Below are 21,432 nucleotides of genomic sequence, written 5' to 3'. Positions count from 1 at the left end.
ACACTTCAATGAAATTCAGTTTCAATGAAACCGAAATGTTTGGTGGCAAACATCATAACATTCTGTAATTTCCCTGTAAATACACAACTAGAAACAGCTCCATATATAATTTCTCAAAATAGCCAGCAATCTGTATGGTCCCTTATTCACTGCTGGCCATGTAGCACTGATTAATTCTTGTATTAAGGCTGTGCTGCATAATGCAGACTCATAGGGTAAATACAACATTGTGCTCACTATTTAGTCATGGACTGCTTCATGCCTTTCAACCCACTGTGATTTATGGAAAGTGGCACAACTGGTAGTGATGCCTTTTTTGTTTCTTGAGCAGCAAAGCTACTGTTGTATTATGGCTTGGTGAATTTTGGCAACCCTGTGAAGATATCGTAGGCCTGACCTAAAAATTGTGCTCTGGAATTAATTGGAAAAAAACTCACTGCCTTTGTGAGGATAGCTGTTGGTAGACTCCAAACCCACTGAAGTTCTGCAAGTAACTGATTTTGCTCCAGTTCACTTCAGACACTGGTGTCTCAGAGCTAGCTGTGCAAAACTGACTTTGAGTGGCCTGGGCATGCAGTCATCACATTTCCCAACCGTGGTGTGGACATACCCTAGGGTCACAACAGCCCTGAGATGACGCATTTGCTTGCTTTAGGGGTTTGCCCTTTAACTGAAACATGTAAACAGATGAAATGCGTTCTCAAGTCGATGTGCATGCGTGCACACAGCGATACCATCCTCACGTGGGGAGTGGAAATCCAAACCTCCGTGCAAGGGGAAAAAAAAGATCACAACAAAAGCAGAGGAATAAAAACCAATGCAAACCTTTCCTTCGCATTAAATTCTACAAATCCATTTTCCTCCAGCGAGGAGGAAAAAATAATCCTTATTTACATCCCAGGCTGCTATGTAAACTATGAGACCATATCTGACTGTAAATATGGATTATCTGCATGCTCGTGTTTTCTCTCAGTTGTTTACATGCTGTTTGAGAGGGAAAAAAAGGAAGGGTACAGCGACACAGCCAGAAAACAAGAGGAAGGGGTGAAAAAGGCACCGAATAATCCCTCTTCCTCTGACTACTACTGCTTGGTCCTTCTGAAAGGATGGGCTGGGGGAAGGAGGAACTATCAGCAGCTCTATCAAAGCTGGGTGGAGGCAGACCACCGGGGAGATGGAAACCAAGAGGCTGAGAGCTGCAGCTGCCTTCTCTGGGAAGAACATCTGTGAAATCCTGGGCAGCAGCAGCAGCACAGCAGTGGAGGAGGAGCGGGCACAGGCAGCAAGCAGCAAGTATTCCCAGGGATGCAGTCACACAGATAACTGTCCCACTGGATGGCTTCCCAGGCTGCTGCTGCTGTGGCATTTCCCTCCCCCAACACGGATGAGGCAAAGACCATCGTGTGAGACAAGCAATCCAATGTCAGCGTGGCCTCTTGCTTCAGGATCCTGTTTCTTGTGACACTTTTTTGATGGCCAAGCTGACCAGAATGGGAACAGCCCTTCCTCACTGGTAAGACGTTGTTTTGTCCTTGTATAGGGACCTTTATACCCCTGGCACTTCTGAGAGAAAGCAGAAATTAACCAGAAGACAGCAGTTCCATTGGAGCATTTGCTGTCACCTCATGACCAAATGTTTTCTATAGGGGGCCACTGTCATTATACAGATGGGAAGAAAAAGGAGGTACAGAGCTGATAGCCAGCTGGCTGAAGGTTCCCATCTCAGTACAGGCTTAGGATACCAGCACTTTTGGTGCACAAACTTATGTGCCATTCATCTGGGCACACTGAAATCACCAGGGATCTTTGCTCTTGGAATTTAGTAAAAAGATAGGAATATACGAGTGTAGAAAGGATATTCTCTCTCAGGCTGTATTTCTATATTTATATCTAGATCTGTATCTATATCTATACTTGTTAGCATAGATAAAACAAGATATTGACCATTCTCTGTCTCCAACAGCAAGTGTATAGCTTGGGTAACACCCACATATACGAGAAATTTATTTTACTCTTAACAAAGGGCGAGGACAGTCCCCAGAACATGCTATTCTCAAACCAGGCCTGGACATTTTCTGGGAGGAAGCTGGACAGACCAGAGGCATGCCAAGGACCCTGCTAACAACCACGCCTTCATCCTGTTTTATTTGTCAGTATTGCTGCAGCCTTAGACACTTAGAGCAATAAAGGTGCCTTTGTCTCACCCCAGCCTTGTGTTCATCTCATTTTTTTCCTAGATCAACCTGCTATCTTCTTTTACAGGCTGAAAATTCTTAGTGGGGACCCTCTTTGCTATGTGTATTCCATAATAATATATTTAGACTGTAGGTCTCTAGAAGCAAGAGGCCAAGCTCAAGAACAAACTTAACACAAGACTTAAACATTGTGCCCTAAATTATGACACTGAAAACTGCTGTTCATTTGTTGCTCAACCCTATTACGCTCTACAGTACCTTTTCTACCTGGACTGTGAGTTCCCTGACATCAAAATTTGACATATGCCCTCAGAGCAGCTCTTTCTTGACATTAACATGAAGCTTCTTGGCAACTGTATCTATATTATTTTTTATATAAACACACACATATATATGTAATGAAATAAATAATACATATTACAAAATCAAGCAGAATGTTTGAAATACTGTGGAGCTGGTCCAAATACTATCTTAATAGTGCTGGTGTTAGTTATGAAATTGTACCTCATCAGAGCTGTGTGAGAAGGCACATTTGAGTTCACTCTTTCACCTGATAAACCCAGCCCTGGAGCAAGGGATTCCCTCCCTGACCGATTTCCTGCCACAGGGTTAAGCTTGCTCCCTGCTGGCTCCCAGCCTGGGAGGTGTCTCATGTTTAACCTGAAGTATCATACGCACGCAGCTGATGACCATTCCACAAAATGGTCATCATCCACAAAATTCCACAAAATTCCATTGCCATGGAATGTGTGAGACAGGGGTCTCTCCTATGTACCTCCTCTTAGAACACAAATACTTCAATGCAGTCTTCTGCACAGTACACAGCTGTATAAAACTCTTCATCTGGCTGTCTCAAGAGGCTGTCTGTCTTCTCTCCCTCCTACACTTTCCCACACTCTACCTTGCACTGGATCTTATCTGACTGAAAATTAACTATGCAAAAATGCAAAAATCCAGAATCATGCATTTGCTCTGGTTTGACAAGTTTTTGTTTTGGTTTGGTTTGTTTTTTGACAGAAACCTAAAGTTAGATCTAAGTAACATTGTGAAATTGCATCTTTGTTTACTCTCACTGATGTAATTAAAGAGCGAAATATGTGCAGTGTCCTAAAGTTCAATTATTTTTTCTGCACCAGTACTGATGGTCCCAAGCAGCCCACAGTTGCACCCTGCAGAATGCCTGAGCACAGGAAACAGCCTCTCACCATCCCCATCTCCTATTTACTTCTCAAACAAGGGACAGAGAAACAAAAGCATAGGAAAAAAAAAAAAAGAAACGCCGTAAGGAAGTGTCAGAAATGGCCTCTGTGCCTTCCCTGTTTGATGTCAGTACAGCATCTGTAAAGAAACAACATGCAATAGAAAGGGGCAGATGAGGACAATGGTTCCTGCAGGTGGGAAAACCCCAAGGTTTGCATCTCAGTCACATTCGTAGAGAAAGCCACAGAGCCAAATTATAGTTGCACAGAGGGATGGAGACCAGGACAGTGAGACCATAAGGACAGAATAACCAGTTTTCTAATTATTTTTTTAATAAAATTGTAGGCACAAATGATAAACTTACATGTCAAATTAGGTAGATGCCCAATCACCTTAGCTGCAACCCATGTTAATGTGATCATAACTACATGCATACTTTTGCACATTTCGCAAATATATATTTCAGAATGCAACCTTCAGAACATGCCCTAATCTAAATGGGAAAAGTTCAGGCTGACAAAGCAGCCAAAGCTTTGAAATGGTCAGTGTTCATCAATTCATCAGTAAGAAAAAATTCTTAATGCCCAGTGAGGACTGCACATTTCTATGGAACACCTGCTAGGAAAAGTTATATCCTACAAAATGCAAGCACGGGGAGATAGGCAACGGGTGTGTATTTGCTAGAAGGCATCTTGTGTCAAATTTATGTGTACAACCTACATAGGTATGGAAAAAAACGAGGACAGAATTCAAACAAAATCGGGGTTTATAAATCTTTCCTTCATAAATTGCCTGCGTGCTTAGCTATTCAGAAAAAAACAAAACAAAAAACAACAAGAAGAAAACCCCACACATCTGTTGTGATACAACTATATTGAACCTTTACAGAACTATCACGAAGAAGGCGCCATAAAGACCTACCCCACGGTAGCTTTGTTAATTACAATGAATCAGAGCCTTTGGGCCGGAGCCCATAAAGAATTAAAGCCGCCCTAAGGCACTCCGTAAAAACGCTGGCGCTTCCGTGCAGAGTGAATGCACTGCGCTATCAGCTGCTCCGAATCCACAATCCCTGCTTCCAAGCTCCTGCCCGTATCCGCCCGGGAGCGGGGGATCCCTCCTCTCTGCGAGCAGCCGCCGGGGGGCAGCGCGGCCCCGCGATGCTGGGCAGGAGCCGGCTCATGGGGGAGCAAACCCGGCACTACCAACCAACACTGTCACTGCTGTCCCCCCGGCTGATCCGAAGTGAAAATCCGAAGTAATTTTTCTTGACAAGTGAGCCTAGTAATTTATTTCAAGCATTAAACTGAATCTAGCAGAGGAAAACAACCCAATTCTAAAGACTCCTCTCCTCTAATTAAAGGCCTTCTGCTATCAGTTCAGATGTGGAAAGCAGATAATTACAGAACCTCTACTTCAAAAAATTGTCATTCCAGTGAATACTTTGCACTACACACACAAATATGCATATATATGCTTTTTGTATAAAGACCAATGCATCTCTGTAAAACTAAAATCGACCTGACAATTTCACTTCATTCCTCAGTCTGGGTGCTCGGTCCTTAATTTGCCACGTTCATTTGCTTCAGGGTTCCCAAGGGAAGCACAATAATAAAATGTTGTTTTGAGAAAGAGAAAAGGTAAGTATGCTGAAAGGCAGCTCATCACAGTCTGCAAAGGAGGGACAGTGCCAGATTTGTAGAACTGTCTTGAATAGAGAGAACCAGTATTATCTCAGCAGGGGATACGGATCTTGATGATCTTTTAAGGTCCCTTATAAACCTGAGTATTCTATGATTCTATGATCCCCAGTCTTCTCCTGCTCCCATCTGCCTCTCCTCAGTGTGCACCGTGTACCCACTTAGCGATGATTAAACAAGCTGCGTATTTCAAGAGTACAAAGCAGCATTGTCACTGTTGTCATTTTAACATTAAAACCCCAAATGCTGAGGGCCCCACAGCCCTCAGAAGACTTGAGAACAGTTGAGGTTTCTCAGCCACCTGCTTTTTTATCTTTGTTTCACTTGGCATCAGTAGCCTGCTCACACACGAAGGTACCAGTTTACTGCTATGGATTATCCCTTCAGTACCAAAAGACATTGCTTTAAATTTAAAACAAATCTTTGAAGCATTTGTAAGACAAGATGCAGAAGCCAGACTCCTGCTGCAGTGCAATCCTTGTGGGTGCAGCAGCAGGGGTGGCAGCACGTTGATGCTCCCAACCCTAATGACAGCCGGGTTGTACCAAGACCTCTGGTGACCACTCGTTTGGGTCAGAATGTATATAGAGAGCAGACAAGCCAGCGAAGAAGCTGCTAAGTTCTGAAGGCCATGAGGGTTCACACCTCTGACTTCCAAATCGGAGCACACCTCGGTTTGCTGGCAAAGGCGCTCAGCTGCCGTGGTTCGGATCAAGCCTCTATCACCTGGCCAAAGGCCGCGTACCACGGGCACACCAGCCCCACGGACGCTGACAAGGGCTTACACGCCGACCCACGGCCAGGCCCCGCCGCTGCACAGCCGGAGGCGATTCCCCGGTACTGTTCTCCGCGGGCTGCTCCCGAGAGAGGTCCGAAACAACACCCAGGGACATTTCACGACAGCCGCCGTGCCGCAGCCGAGGGTAACGCCTCGCTGCGCCACTCCTAAGGCGGTGTCTGCCCGAGTAGACCACAGCGGGGCGGCCCAGAGCCGCCCGCCGGTCAGCGGCCCATGATCCCGCCCGCTCGCCCCGGGCGCCTCCGCCGCCGCCTCCCTCACCCCGCTGCGGCCCAGGGGGCGGCAGACGAAAGCGGAAGTGCGGTGCTAGCGCGGCCCCCTCCCCTTCCTCCCCTTCCTTCCTCCCCTCCCGCCGCCGTGACTTCCGGCGGCCGCTCTAGCCGGCCGCGCGTCTATGCCCGGGGCGCCGGGGGATGTTGATTGTCGCGGGGAGTCGGCCCAGGACCCGCATCGCTGCCGGGCGCCAGCGGCGGGGCGCCTAGCAACCGGCACCGCGCGCCGCCCCGCCCCGCCCGCCGCCAACCGACACACCGCCCGCACGGTAACGGCTGCCGCCCGCCGACGGGCCGCGCGTCTCCTCCTCCTCCTCTTTCTCCTTCCCTTTCTTCCTCCTCCTCCTTTTCGTCGCCGCCTCCGTCTCGGTGTGCCCGGCCCGGCGGGACCTGCAGCCCCTTACCCGGAGGGAAGCGGCTCCGCCGGCAGCGCGCACCGGGGTGGCCGTTGCGACCCCGCGTGCTGTGTCCCCGCTCCCTCCCGTCCCTTCCCTGCCGAGGTGAGGAGCGGGAGGGGGGGGCAAAGGGAGGAAGGCGGCGGGGGGTTCCTCTCCCTCTCCCCGCTTCTCGCCGCGGCCCCTTCCCCCCTGGGGCAGGCGATGCGTGGCTGCGGGCTCCGAGTCTGGGAGGGGAAGGGGGCAGAGCATCTTCACGGGAAACGTTCCCCGGCAACCGGTGAGGCTTCCGTAAAGGGCACCGGCTGCCCCGCGGCCCGGTCCCCTGAAAGAGCGTGCCCGTTCCCCCGGGGGCTTTGTAGCAGCCCCGGCGCCGCTCCGGGTATGGATGTGCAGATACAATCCAGCGCTGCCGAGCGGTGGAGGCTGGCGTGGCCGGGCCGCCTCCTGCCTCCGCTTTGTCTCCGCTGGGCTGGCCGGGGAAGTTTTCGGATGGTGCGAAAAGCGGGAGGGGGGAGAGGGGGAAGAGGAAAAAAAAAAAAAAAAAAAAAAGGAAAATAATTATTTGTTAACCTGAATATTGTGTAGCGGGGACGTGAAGGATTCTGAGTAAGGTTCCCAGCTGTGGTAGTAAGAGGAGTGGTTTTGTGGCCTCGGTTGAGTGTGCAAACGGTAGATGTTGGACTGGGAGGGGGATGAGAGGTTTTCCTGTTGTGTTAAAATATATTGGAACAGCAGAGCGGATTTTTATTTTTCTTAAAATGTTTTGCCAAGTTGGAACGGCCGCATAACCGGTCAGTTCAGACTTTTCACATATGAAGACCTGAAAGAGGCATTTGACTATTAGTGTTTGTTATGAGGGAAAGATGGCACAAAATTGGATGCAAATCTTGCTTCGAATATTAGTGGGCATTTTTATGAGAGATCTGAGGAAAATTACCTGTTACAGATTATATTAAAATACACTTTCTGGTCTCGTTCTATGATATATTTGGCTTTACTCCTCCAGCTGGGTTTGTGTTGAAAGACCCCAGGTCCATGGGATCTGACAGAGTGACTGGGCATTTGTGTCCTACTTGCTTATGCTATAGCCATTGCCATAATTCTGTTAGCATCTAATTGGACAAATCCTTACACTGACACTGGTTTTATTCATGGCTGGAAACTTATTCCTTCAAAACATATTTATTTCTGTAGGAAATAGTCATGACAGTGCAAACCTTGAAAGATGAGAATAATAGCTTCAAGATGGCCTTTTTGCTTTAGGGACTATTTAAGTTGCCACTGGAGACAACAAAAGTAAAAGCATGCCCCACTAGTCCAGTGGCTGTAACTAAAAAAGCTGCTTAGACTGCAGTGCCAGTGCACAGGATTTTGATAACAGCTCTTGGTACTGGGAAGTCATTCACCTGCCTCCTGACTGTGTAGTATCTAAGAATTCAAGCAGATTTAAGAGGTCTGTCACCTCTACCTTTTCATGTGGACCTGTTTCCTGAGGAGCTGAACACAAATCTTAAAAAAATGCACCTTTAGTGGAAGGATGTGATCGAATTTTTTCACTCCTGATGGGCTTTATATTGTGCTTTCTCTGATCTTGTTTGAAAACTTCATATGGAGGCTCCTGTTAACTTCTTCAGAAATGGTTTTCAAGTATTAGTTTGAAAAATGCCTACAGGCTCAGTTGTGACAGATAACCCTTCAGCTGGTCAGTTGGTGAGCTGCTTCGGAGCAAGGTTAAAAATAACCAGTAGAAGTTGCTTATACTTGGACTGCTGGTGAAAAAGGTGTTTATTAAACTGTTCTGACATTAATGTAACCATTGTTAGATATCACCCATCTACCTTTATAGCTCTGAGTTTCTGGGATCAAAGGTAGCCAAAAGCTTAAAATAATACTTTGTTTATATGCCCCATCCCAAGTGCCTTTCCTCTCTCTTTGGTGATGATGACGGTGTGGTTGGTTTGGAACTTTTTGAAGACTAAGAGAGCACTGGCTTTTTTTAGATTTTAAGATTTCAGTGCAGGGTGTTTGTCTTCATGTGTGTTTACATATTATCTAAATTAGTATGAACATGGTCCTAACTGGGGATGTATGGGTAATGCTTTGCTTAAGAACTTGAGTGCTCATTCCTTCCTCTAAAGTTTTTTTTTAATCTAGGAAATTTCTTTAGTTTCAGTGTAGAATCCATTACTTTACAGTGTGAAATACCCTTGAATTATGTTTTGTTGTTTTTATTTTTATGTTCATTATAATGTTTTACCCATCTCCTTTTTTTTTTTTTTTTTTTTCCTTATGGTAATACTCCAGATGTATATCTGAGATCTATGTTGAAAAGAAGGAACAAACTTTAAAAATTTTCATTGATAGAATAGTACAAACTTCTGCAGAAATGTATTTAAGCACTTCTTTTTTTTTTTTTTTTCCCACCTTCTTTCCTATCAGGGCATATTGTGTTATGCTGGTGTGAGAGAACTTGAAATCAGAATTGGCTAGTTTCTTACATTAGGGAGAGCTGAATGAAGTACATAGATTAAAAGAAATGCTGCACATATAGACAAGTCAATTGTTTTACTTTCAATTTTATCCTGTTATTAAGTTGTCATTAACTAGCAAAACACAATTTTAGAAGTGAGATTTGAGCTGCCAAAATTCCAGTGTTTAGATGAAAGAACCTTTGGGCAGAATTAATGAATGAAACCTAAGCTGTGCTCAACAAAATCAATTTAGGTATTTGCAAATTCAAAACTGTAAATAACCAGATGTTTTCTACTCTGTCTGTCTGTTCTGCAAGTATAACTGCATAAATATGGAATAGTGACAAGCTTATATGTAAAGCTATTGCTTGATCTCAAGATGTGTTTGTAAAAGCATGGGAGCATTATTTTCCCCTTTATGCAGATAGAAATGCAGAAATTCAGGTTTTGGAAAATAACATCATGGATCAGGAAATAACATCATGTGCAGCAGAGATCCAGTAATATGTGTATCAATAGCAGAGAAGACAAGAGAATTCTGTGAAAGAGGACCATCAGAATGTTGCTTAGGACTACAGCAAGTTCCAGCTATTCATACTGTTGAAAATACATATAAAAACATGTATCTTTCTTTATTCTCAGCCTTTCCCTCTCTCTCAGCCTTTCCCTCTTTGCATTTCCTAGTTGTGATGCCTTTTTATTTTACATATATATATGTGTGTGTGTGTATATATATATATTGCCTGTATTGTTATTTTTTACAAAGGTTTAGTTAGCTTACTTCTGTTCACACAGTTCCTATGAATACAGATTTTTTTGAGACTTCCCAAAGAAAGGTGGCAGGATGTCTTTCTTTTCTCTAGTTTTTTTCTTTGCTGTCAGTACAGTGTGAGACATGAAAATGACTGCTGAAGGCAGAGGTTATAGTAGGTTATGCTTGCTCACTCCTTGGATAGAAGTATCCAGGTCTAGAAACATTTTGGTTTACCCAATATTTCTAAACCATGCCTTGAAACAGTTCAACCATACTGAATGAGAATAGATGTATTATTACACCCATTGGCTGTATTACTGACATGTAGATGCAGGTTCTCAAAGAACATGGGTAGTATTTAGCAGCAGCAACTAAAGAGGTCTCTCAATACAGATTAGGAAAACTTGGTAATTAATATTTGAATATTGGTATTTGATATTTGAGTGAAAAGTTTAACAGTTAAATGCTTCTGTATTTTAAAGCAGAATAAAGGCAGTGTTCAGTATTTTTACACTATATTCAGATACCGCTTCTATAATACATTATATTCTTTATTAGCTACAACTTAAATCATATTTCAAATTAAAAAGCTGCTCCCTACCTATCTGTTGTCTTAAACTTTCAGAATACAGCTAATGAAAATGGGAACACACTGCTGTAACATTGCTTTATTTTTCTCCCATTAATATCTATGCAAGTAGGTTGTACTTCTAACGAAGATACACCACAGTTGATGAAAACATCCTGACAGCTCCACGGCATATTAATGTTCTTTTTTTCTTCCTCTTTAATGATTATCTTTTCCTTTTAAATTGTAATTTTTATCTCTTTAACCACTTTTTGCTTTGTTCTGAATGAGCATGTGTATTTCCTCCCCAGATCTGTTTTGAGACAAGCCATCACAGTTTTATGGGGATGTTATTGCACAGTATTATGGTTTCCTCAGAGGTTAGCAGACTTTCAAGGCTGTTGAGAATCACGGTGTTCTTTCAGAATGTAGAGATTGAGGGTGCCAGGAGAAAGTTGCTGATTGCAGGTGTCTTGTTTTCTTACACAGCAGTCGCTCCTGGGTTCCAGTAAATGAACTCAGCGAGAGCCAGGAGTTGGAGCCAGGATGGAAAACAAATGCCACTCTGAAGATGCCATGGGTTCCAACTCCTTGCTCTGCACTGGCCCTGCCTGCATGCCATTCAGAATCTGCACGTGTGCTATCTTGGGGTCTGATGCCATGAATTGGTAACCCAATCTGTAGTAGTCCCTCAGAACCAGATGGGATAAGTAATTTTTAACTTGAGGATTCATATACTTTTTGTTAAAGGAAAACAAAGAATCAAGGAATGCTAACTAGTTAATGTTTGCTTTCTTCTTTGCTTTTTTCTCACCCCCACACATAGCCTTTGTTTTTTTCACTTTCCTCTTGCTATTTCTTTGCTTTCAGATACTGCTTCTATAATACATTATATTCTTTATTAGCTACAGCTCAAATCATATTTTAAATTAAAAAGCTGCTCCCTAACTATCTGTTGTCTTGAACTTTCAGAATACAGCTAATGGAAATGGGGACACACAGCTGTAACATTGTTTTATTTTTCTCCCATTAATATCTATGCAAGTCGGTTTTACTCCTAATGAAGATACACCACAATTCTTTGTCTTTTTTCTGTATTAACACCCATCTTGCCTTTTCTTACACTGGACAATTCAGCAATTACAAAGTAATTCTGTCAGGCAGGAATAAGCTGCACTGTAGAAGTGGTAACCATCACAGCAGCTGACCCAATACATTATGCACATCTGCCTTGGAGTGTAGTGTCTGCTGTGTTGTCAGTGAGTTGGGAGTCAAAGAAGCACCTTCAGTGAGTTCTTAATTAGAGACTGGTGTGATGTTTAGGAAGTTGTAGTCAGATGAAAATACTGATAATAATGCTAATTTTGTATCTTGAGAATTTCTTATGTAGAATATAAGACCAAAAGCATTTAAGTGATCCAGGTGCTTTACGACCTGTCATGTATATTGTTCTTGATGCATGGTCTCCTGCTTCTTCCATGGCAATGATCATATAAAGATTATAAAAGATAATATAGCTGACTATTTTTCTTTGATTTTGCTATTTGCCTTCTGTTGAGTTAATTTTGTATTAAACTCTACCAATTTTTTAAATTAAGGGATGAAGATAATACTGCTATATTCAGGCTATGTTCTACTTAAGCTACTTCTCCTGGAGTAAAACTAAGACTTTTACATTCTTCTACAAAGAAAAATTCCTTAATGCTCTACAGAACTTTTGCTATGTCCTTTTCACTGTATGCTTAATATTCTTGCTCTGTTCCCTTCTGCTTTCCCCTAATATTTCACCAGAGGTTTGAGATGCCCACTGTCTTGCCTTTGGTATGCTTACAAAAGAGATGTCAGGTAGTCTCCAGCTGAGCTGAGTGGTAGCCCAACTCCCCCTCTTACAATCCTCCTGTTACTCTTAGTGTTCACAGGCAGACTGGATGCTTCCTGGCTTCCTTAGGTTTGTTGTGCATGCACTGGGCAGCCGTGCTGTGCCTTCACAGTTACTCAGGCTTTTCCTCAGAAACACTCACTCTTACTCCGCACATACAATGCGTTCATTCTGTGCTGTTCCTGTGGGCGGTGCAGAAGGGGGTGAGAGGCTGCTGCAGTTCAGCCCGAGCTGTTGCTGCCACCAGAACCTTTTGTATAGTTCACATTATGCTATTATGTTGGGAGAGAGAGACCGAGAGTGCTGGATGAAGATGGGAAAGCTGTGGTAGCAGGCTGTCTGCAGACTGCAATTTGTGTGACCTGTGTTAGTTTGAAGTTGTTCAGTAGGCTCATCCATTCCTGCACAAATGTCAAGCTGTTCAGAATTATCAACTTTACCAGGCAGGGAAGTACATTTTCCTGAGGTGTCCAATGATATGCTCAAAAGAGTTCAGGAAAGATTATCCACTCAAGCCATGAAAAAAGTTTCAGTAATCTTTACTGTGTCCTAATATAGTTGGTAGGAGTTGTAACATATTTAGCTGGCAATTTAAGATATTTTATATGTATGTATCTATACAAGCTGTATTTCTGTTAAGTCTGGCAATGCGGTTTCAAAAAAGTAATCTTCCATTTTTAAGCCTACAGGATGCAGACACTCCCCCTTCCCACACACAGTTAACTTAGAGGAGTCAGTGTAGCCATATCTGCTGCTTGTCTCTCTTAAGGGATGGATGTATACAATAGCATTAATAGGCAATTTTCTACTGGTATGTTTAATTTTATCATTTTCATTTCTTAGGATGTGATCTTCATGGTGAGCTGGTGGGAAAATTGAGTTGTAAATCACCCCAATGGATGCGGACAGTGATGTTGCACTGGACATTTTAATCACAAATGTAGTGTGTGTTTTTAAAACAAGATGTCATTTAAACTTGAGGAAGATTGCATTAGAGGGAGCAAATGTGATATACAAGCGTGATGTTGGGGTAAGAAATTTAGCATACCTCAGTTACCTGTTTTTACAAATGTTCCTTAAGCTAAACATTCTTATGACTGATATCTGTGTATGGTGGATAGAAAAAAAGCCCAGTTTTATTTCTGTATTTCTGTCTTTATAAGCATGTAGTCTGTAATACATTAAACATACAGTAAGGGTAGTGGGTAAATATTGTCTCAGAAGAATGCAATAAGGGAGGTGAATATTGAGTGTGAAGGTATGTGATGAGACCTCTTATGCCTCAGCGCTTATTTTGCCTCCTAAAATTTGATGGTTTTATCAAGAAAATATATTCCGATCTGAAATTAGCAACGTAGGAGTCACTGGAACAAGGAAAAAAAAAACCAAGCACTATGTTCATGGGTTTCAGCTTTTTATTTGGAGGAAAATACCTTCATTTAATCTGTTTTGTGAACTCTGAATCACTGGCTGAGATATTCCATGCTTATTTTGCTCTTTTCAGGAGCTGTTTTTTTGGTTTTTTTTTCTCCAATTACTGAAAGAGGTGAAGGGACAGTTTAAGTATAACAGTTATTAGTGTAACAGTTGATTTGACTAACAGTTGGCTGTTTTTGTTTCCATTTAGAAACTGAACTACCACTAATTCCCAATTCTTCATTTTTATTTTTAGAAAGTATTAATGAAGCTTAGAAAACCTAGGATTACGGCCACAATTTGGTCCTCAGGAAAAGTTATTTGCACAGGAGCTACAAGGTGAGTTCATTAAGATTTTTCGTCTCACTGTAAATTTTTGTGCATTTCAAATTATAATGTTGTAAATTAAGGTGGCAAGAGTCAGTACTCACCATCGTCAGTATTCCCTCACACTGGATCACACACAGATCCTTGCCAAGCTACATATCTGGAAGGAAATTTTCCATGTGAAGTGTTTGCCTCAAACTGGGTTGAAATCACTTCAGTCTTCTGGGAGAGCAGCAGGGAAAAGTACTTCATGAAGAAAATATTTCATTTGGGAACGTTTTAAGAATTGTATGTCTTTAGCCAGATCTTGAAACTTGGGATGGCATTACTTTTTTTGAGGGATATCTCTTATTCTTTCTAAAACCCACCTGAATTACATCAAGTTATACAGTGTTGAAAGACTTGAAAGAAGCAAAAGCAGGCTCTCAGTTCAGATACATCTGAGACTTGCTAAATTCTTAATAGCTGAATTCCTTTAAACTATGTCAGCATTGTGGAGTAAGAGTAAGGTACAGTAGTTTGCATACTTTCTGTATATGATCTCTCAAAATGAAAGATGATTATTCAGCTTGTTAACTCCAGACTATTCATTGTCTTTTAAGAAAGAGGATTTAGTGCCATGTATGATCAAACTATGTCTCCGCTTTAGTTTGATAAGTGCCAAGATATTCTTTAAATAGGGCATAAAGGAGACTCTATTTGAATGTCTAGGCAGTTAAAATGTAGGATGTACAGTAGGATAAAATTAAGGCTGTCCATGTGATCATAGTTCATGCTGTACATGATATAGCAGTTCATTTTGTAGTCTGAGTAGCTGTTGTGGTATGTGTGCGTGCAAATATCTATCCTATTTCTGTTAATGCCAGATTCCTTTCTTTCTCCTTTATAGTGAAGAAGAAGCTAAATTTGGTGCCAGACGATTAGCTCGTAGTCTACAGAAACTAGGTTTTCAGGTAATTTTAATGGAAAAGGACTTGTATGATACAAGCAGTGCTGGTAGTCCATTTTTAGAAAGGAAAAAACAAGGGAGCGTAACAAGTTATCAGTGAGCATGTTTTCACTCAAATGCCCCTTTTGTGTTGGCATACATTTTCTAGATGCTGGTTAAAGAGAAACTAGTTTATTTTGTAGATGTAAGTTTCATTTGGCAGCTCAGAATAGTGCTTCACTGGCTAATGAGCAACAAAATGTGTTTAATAAATGAACCACCCACAGATGTTTCTTGGGTAGGATTTACAGTGTCTTAAAAGATTTGTTTAGAAGAAGTGCTGAAGAGTATAAACTTAGTTGTCATTTGAACATTGTTTTCCCTTGTTTCTGACAGAATAGCAGGCACGTGTTTGTTTGTTAAGGGTAAGTTTGAGCCTTTTTTAATTAAGGAGAGGAAAAGTGCAGTCAGGTTGCACGTCAGGAAGTAAGCCAAGTGAAACACTTAGGACACAAAACTCCTTTTTTTTTTTTTTTTTTTTCCCTCCTGATTTTGAGTTAGCATTACCAGTCAGAAGTGTTTCATAGTAAAGGTTGAAAACCAGCAACATGTGCAATTTAAAATGACATGGTTTAGTACTCTAAAACTTCCTGGTATTCAGTTCTGCTGTTTACCCACTGTTTCAGTTTACAGGCAGACAATCAAATAGACACAGTGGCTGTCCTTTGGCAAGAAGAGGCTGCCTTTGATAGTAGTATACAAAGGAAGTGATGACAGGCTATCCTGGTAATGCTGCATCAGATCTGAGCAGAAGTTAGACACTCTCACTGTTCCACCTGCATACATTAGACCCAGACCCAGTCTGTACATTTTGTGAGTTATTTAGGGTTTTTTTCAATTTGGAGGTGCTTAGTACAGCATTATGAGTGGTTTCTGTGTTTCATTCTTAAACTGAACTGTAACCATATAGCACAACTGTGAAGTATCTAGTCCAACAGTTACTGTACCATAGAAAGATAAAGTAAGCAATCTGAGTCCATTAAGTGCTGTTTATATGCCTAATAGAAACATTCACAAGGTTTTCATTTTGAAATCTCATCAAAATATTCTGATTAGTATTCTTATATTTTTCTTCTTTTTTTTTTTCTTTTTTTTTTTTTTTTCTTTTGCAACCCATACATCTGCCCTCACTGTCAAATGAATTTCTAATGTCTTTTTCCTCTCTTTTGAAAAGGTAATTTTCACAGATTTTAAAGTTGTGAATGTTTTAGCAGTGTGCAACATGCCCTTTGAGATCAGATTGCCAGAATTCACGAAGAATAACAGACCTCATGCGAGGTATGGTACAATTTTAAAGAATTATAGTCTTGATATACTTCTTAAGCTTTTCTTTTTTCAGTTCTAGATCTTATATTTTTTTACCTTTTATTTTGTTTTCTAGTTATGAACCAGAACTTCATCCTGCCGTGTGTTACAGAATAAAAACTCTCAGAGCTACCTTACAGATTTTTTCCACAGGCAGTATCACAGTTACAGGTATTTTGATGTCAAAAAGAAATATTTAACTTGTTGGGAATATTTAACTTTAGAGTCAGTAGTTTTAGGAAAGGAAGATATTTAAAACAGTCAAAGATATGTTGAAGGGATTTTGTTTCTCAGTTCTAGCACTTAGTTTGGTTTTGAGTGAAAGTGCCAGAAGAGTTGTAGATTGCTGTTATTGGTAAGCCTTGACTTTGACTGAATGTGCATAGTCTGTTTTTATAAAAAGTGAGATAGGACTCGAAGATGTAGGTACTTATTGTTTATTTGATTATTTTCATTTTATTCTTTTTTTTTTTTTGTCCTCATAGTGCTATAAATTACACTGTACATAGCCTCTCTTGTCCTAATTTTCATTTTCCATTCTTTGTTATGTGTGCTCGTAAGGTGTCCACCACAGGTTTCCAGATATAAAAAAAGTAATTTTTTTTTTTAGAGGATACCTATTCAAATGGTACAGAGCCAAACAACTTTACAGCTTTAGTGGGAATTCTGTCTAGTGGCTGTTACTCCTCAGCATCTGGTTTAGGAGTTGGGTAGTGATTTTTATTGTCACACCTTAATTCCATAACAAATACCTAGGCTTTATAGGGAATGTTTTTTACAAGATATCAGGTGTTTTTTAAAGAAGACAAACTCCATCAGATTTGGTAATGTGAAGATAACAGGGCTTAAAAAGTATTTTAAGATGGCAATATGGGTTTGGAGCAGAGCAACTGATCTAACCAAAACTAGAAACTAAAATTAAAATATGTGAGAAGCTTGAGTATCACTGCAGTAATAAAAGGCTCTCAGCATGTCTTGTCAGCCTCCTAATGAGATTTAGCCTTTCTATAAGATTCTTATTACTCCACATACAGGACAAAGTCACTTTCATATTTCCTGAATTGTCCTGTCAAATATGAAGGCAAAAGTGGTAAACATTAAATATTTGCATACCTCAGGTTTATTTGTTAGAGTAAGTGAGATACATCAGACACGTTATTTTTGAAGGCTTCTGTTTTGCCGAGGCCTTTCTTCTAGGGGAAAGAAAATGTCCGAGATCTTATGCTTCTTGTTAGTGAAGTGATTTTGATTACTTTCCAGTCTTACTGTACTCCTTCTCAAGTGCATTCAGATTAGGTTCTTCTTGATGATTCATATTTCTGTAGTACTAATACTTGTCATGACACAATTTTAGTTGAGATACATCATTAGAAATGCTCTAAAAAATAGGAGGGTGTGTTGTTTGTTTCTTTTTAATGGGATGAGTATAAAAAGATTTAGAGTCAAACTGAAAAAATAAAATTAAGTTTCATGTAATATAAAGAGGCATTTATTTTTCCTCCTCCAAAACGAGCAATGGGGAGTTGGTTTGGAATTTTGGTTTGGTTTTCTTCTGCTACACTCCTTGAAATGATGATCCAGTTTTCACATCTCTTTAACCCTGCAGGGAATAGCAATTTTTTTACAAGAATTCTTTGCCTGCTCATATTTTCACTTTCTGAAGGCTTTTTCTAGAACTTGCATTTCTCTAATAGCAGACATATTTAAAGAAGGTGCAGTATCTGCCCAGAAGGCAGGTATCTTTCACCAGGCTTGTTTTGGCTGAATGCTTAACTAACTTTGCTGAAAGTCTGAAGTGAGGTTAGAGAACTCATCAAAGCATGTGAGAAATTGCTGGCTTTGTTTATGTGCATCACTTAACTTCTATCCAGGATTAATTTCTTCTGGCATGTTACTGCTTGCTTATTTGCAATCTTAATAATTCATTGCATGAAATGGTCTAGTACCATTAGAAAGCTTCTCTAGTTCTTCCTTCCTTTTCTTTCCCCAGGCACTCACAGGTCATGTTAGATAACCTTTATATGCTTCATCCTGAGACAACAGATATTCCCTGGCTTGCAGGTTTTGTTCTGAGATCAGTGGGGGAGCTATTTGCAAAATTCAGACTAGAAAGTAATAATTTTATGAGTTTCAAACGTAAAATAACCTTGCTTGAAACATACTTACGTTAAATCCAGTGTTATTTAGCAGTAGCTTTTATTGGTATGTTTTTAAAAGAATATATGAAAGTGGTTAGGCTTCAAGTAATACAAATTCCTAAAAGTTTAGCTGAAGTAGAAGTTTTCTGTTACCTCTGCTGCTCTGCCTCTGCCTTCCCTTCTGGGCTGATTGCTTAAGCCAGTAAATCAAAAAGCACCCAAGATGATATGAGGTTAAGTAGGGGTATTATTTATCTGGAATCAAGCCATTGACCAATGTAGGAACATCTTGCAGATTTCAGGCTAGAGTCTTCTGTTGTAAGTAAAAGTGAGTAGAGTAACAACTTCTTAAGTTGGGAGACATGGGTGAGAAATTACTTTTGTCTACAGTTGAAAATTGTGGTAGCTAAAAATATTAAGGTTATTTAAAGGAACTATTGTTTTAATTGCGAATTCCCTGATACTTCTCTTCCTACTGCTTTTTTTTTTTCTCTCTTTCTCTTTTTTTTTTTTTTTTTTAAACAAATGTCTCAGGGCCAAACGTAAAAGCTGTTGCCAGTGCCGTGGAACAGATTTACCCATTCGTGTTTGAAAGCAGAAAATAAATATTGTAATTCACCACTTGATGGTTAGGTTCTCTAACCAAGCACCTTTAAAGACTGCTGCACATTGGACTAAAAGAAAAACTGGACCAACTATAGCAGAGAAATGAAGACACTTTTACTTGCTCATGGCCACAGTATAAACTCCAGTTCTTTTGGATTTTACTCTTAACAGTGCTGTATTGTAAAAACAGAAGTTTACAAGAGATGAAATTGCTGCTTTTAAAAAGACATTCTATTTATTTTTGCAGTAATTTCTGTGTATTCATAAGCAAAGCTGTCACGATGTGCACTACCATTAAAACATTTTTTTTTTAGTTTGAGCTTGTGTTTTATTTGTGAATAGTCTTTTACATTTTTGTATGCTGAATATTGGGCACCAAAGAAGCTGTAAAAGTTATCTTTTTCACCTGATGAATGTGCACAAATAAAAGTTTGGAAAATATTTTTCTTCATACCTGTTCTGTTATATTCCTTTCCCTTTTTCTATTACAGTTAAAATTGTATAGTTGCAAATTAATTTGAAACAATGTAAGAGTAGTCTTTTGATGATACCTTCTGTTTATATTTGTAGTATGTGTAAAAATTTGTGTGTGGGTTAGATTGAAATCTATAGTAGTTACGTATGTTTATCCAAGGGTGAAATTTGGTTTGTTTCCAGTTCTAACTACATGCCAGACTTCAAGTATTTTCATGCTGTTATGTGAAGAATTTTCTAAATACAAAGGCCTACAGCAGGTGCTTTCCTATAGCTGATAAGGAAATCTTATCAACTAAAGAAACTGCTGTAGAAAAAACAACTGCCTTGTCCACCTACTGGATGCAAAAGGGAAAAAATTACTATGTGAGCTTCAGTTTTCAGGAAAATCATGCTTGGCTTCAAAAGAAGATGGTATGGTCACACCAATCCAGACCCAGCCTATTGCTGAATGATTAACACAGACCTTTTCCACTCTCTTCTTATTGTATGCTGTTTTCATAACAGGAGCTAGGACAAATGTAAGGTCTTGCACCTGGGAAAGCATAGCTCATGAGAGCAGCACAGGCTGGGATCTACTTGGCTCTGTGGAAAGGGACCTGGGGGTCCTGGTGGACACCAAGCTCAGAATGAGTGAACAGTGTGCTGCAGCAGCAAAGCAAGCTGGCAGGATGGTGGGTTGCATCAACAAGGGCATCATCAGCAGAGGTAAAGAAGTCATCATCCCATTCTACTTGGCCCTTGTTAGGCCACACCTGGAATATTGTGTGCAGTTTTGGTCCCTGCTGTGCAAAAGAGATGTGGACAGGCTGGAGAGGGTCCAGAAAAGGGCCATGAAGAAGATGATTAAAGAACTAGGAAGCCTACTGTAAAAGAAAAGGCTTAAAGAGATGGTTTGTTCAATCTTGGGAAAAGAAGGCTTAGGGGAGACCTCACAACCATGTTCCAGTACTTGAAAGGAAGCTACAAAGAAGATGGAGGCTCCTTTTTTATGAGGGGTCACGTGGAAAAGACAAGGGGTAATGGGTACAAGTTATTCCTGGGGAGATCCTGATTGGACCTAAAGGGAAATTTTTCACAGTCACAACAATGAGCCACTGGAATGAACTCCCCAGGTAGTGGTGGATTCCCCAACCTTGGATGCTTTCAGTATTCAGGTGGACAGGGTGCTGGGCCATCTTGTCTAGACTGTGCTTTTGCCAAGAAAGGTTGGACCAGATGATCCTTGAGGTCCCTTCCAACCTGATATTCTATGATTGACCAAGCAATGAAGCTTGATTCTGGCATGTATTATTATTATTGGTATTAGTCTTGGACTTGGAAGCCAGTAAATGTTTCACTCAATAAGTGCACATTTGAAGCAGAAGAGAGGTGAATGCTTAAAAGTAACTGCAAATGCTACTTTTAAAAAGATACAATAAATATGTATAAATGTATGAATGTCTTTTTTTCCCTATCTCACTGAAGTGTGATACAATACTACTACTGTGTGCTGCAGGTAATATACAATCCTAGTGAGGGCTAAAGATGGTGAATTCTGAGCTGTTTGCTGCATCAGAAGTCACAGCTGTGAAAGAAAAGTGAAAAAACAGCCTGGAGAAGGAAATGAGCAGCATAGTATATCTAATCTGTTTTTGAGGGATGGTATCAAAGTTGGGGTGGTTGTGTCTTCATACAGATACAGAAAGGAAGTAACCGTATGGGAAATGGTTGTGTTGTGGTTTTAATCCAGAGGCTGCTAAATACCATGCAGCCACTTTCTCACACTCCCCCATGCCCCATGGCATAGGGAAGAGAACTGGAAAGGTAAAGAGGCTGCACTCCCTCCCAGCTTCTTGTGCACCTGCACGCTAATAAAGCCATGTGAAACTGAAAAGTCCTTGGTTTCTTAACAGCAACTGAAAGCATCAGTGTATTATCAACATTTTTCTCATACCAAATC

The 21,432-nt window shown here is 40.8% G+C and overlaps 1 protein-coding gene across 3 annotated transcripts; it reads left to right on the top strand.

The window, feature by feature from the left end:
* Positions 1–5,849: 5,849 nt before the first annotated feature.
* On the top strand, positions 5,850–19,467 carry TBPL1 (TATA-box binding protein like 1). 3 transcript variants are annotated; one of them, XM_071740867.1, is made up of 7 exons: positions 5,850–5,964; positions 13,080–13,266; positions 13,909–13,991; positions 14,869–14,932; positions 16,142–16,245; positions 16,349–16,443; positions 18,945–19,467. In XM_071740867.1, exons 2-7 carry the CDS (start codon positions 13,132–13,134, stop codon positions 19,013–19,015), a joined length of 552 nt encoding a protein of 183 aa, XP_071596968.1. In that variant the 5' UTR covers positions 5,850–5,964; positions 13,080–13,131; the 3' UTR covers positions 19,016–19,467. The 3 variants fall into 3 exon arrangements, with proteins under 3 accessions (XP_071596968.1, XP_071596967.1, XP_071596966.1); XM_071740866.1 differs by lacking the exon at positions 5,850–5,964 and adding an exon at positions 6,304–6,435; XM_071740865.1 differs by lacking the exon at positions 5,850–5,964 and adding an exon at positions 6,527–6,666.
* Positions 19,468–21,432: the final 1,965 nt, after the last annotated feature.

The sequence above is a fragment of the Heliangelus exortis genome, chromosome 3 (genome assembly GCF_036169615.1).
Source record: "Heliangelus exortis chromosome 3, bHelExo1.hap1, whole genome shotgun sequence".
NCBI classification, from domain to species: domain Eukaryota; kingdom Metazoa; phylum Chordata; class Aves; order Apodiformes; family Trochilidae; genus Heliangelus; species Heliangelus exortis.
This window is presented reverse-complemented; position numbering and strand designations above follow the sequence as displayed.

Excerpts from the sequence above, each read along its gene's own strand:
- TBPL1 (XM_071740867.1), top strand. The coding sequence starts at position 13,132 with ATGGATGCGGACAGTGATGTTGCACTGGACATTTTAATCACAAATGTA. Across the intron at positions 16,246-16,348 it reads AATAACAGACCTCATGCGAG|TTATGAACCAGAACTTCATC; the intron begins GTATGGTACAAT and ends TTTGTTTTCTAG. Across the intron at positions 16,444-18,944 it reads AGGCAGTATCACAGTTACAG|GGCCAAACGTAAAAGCTGTT; the intron begins GTATTTTGATGT and ends CAAATGTCTCAG.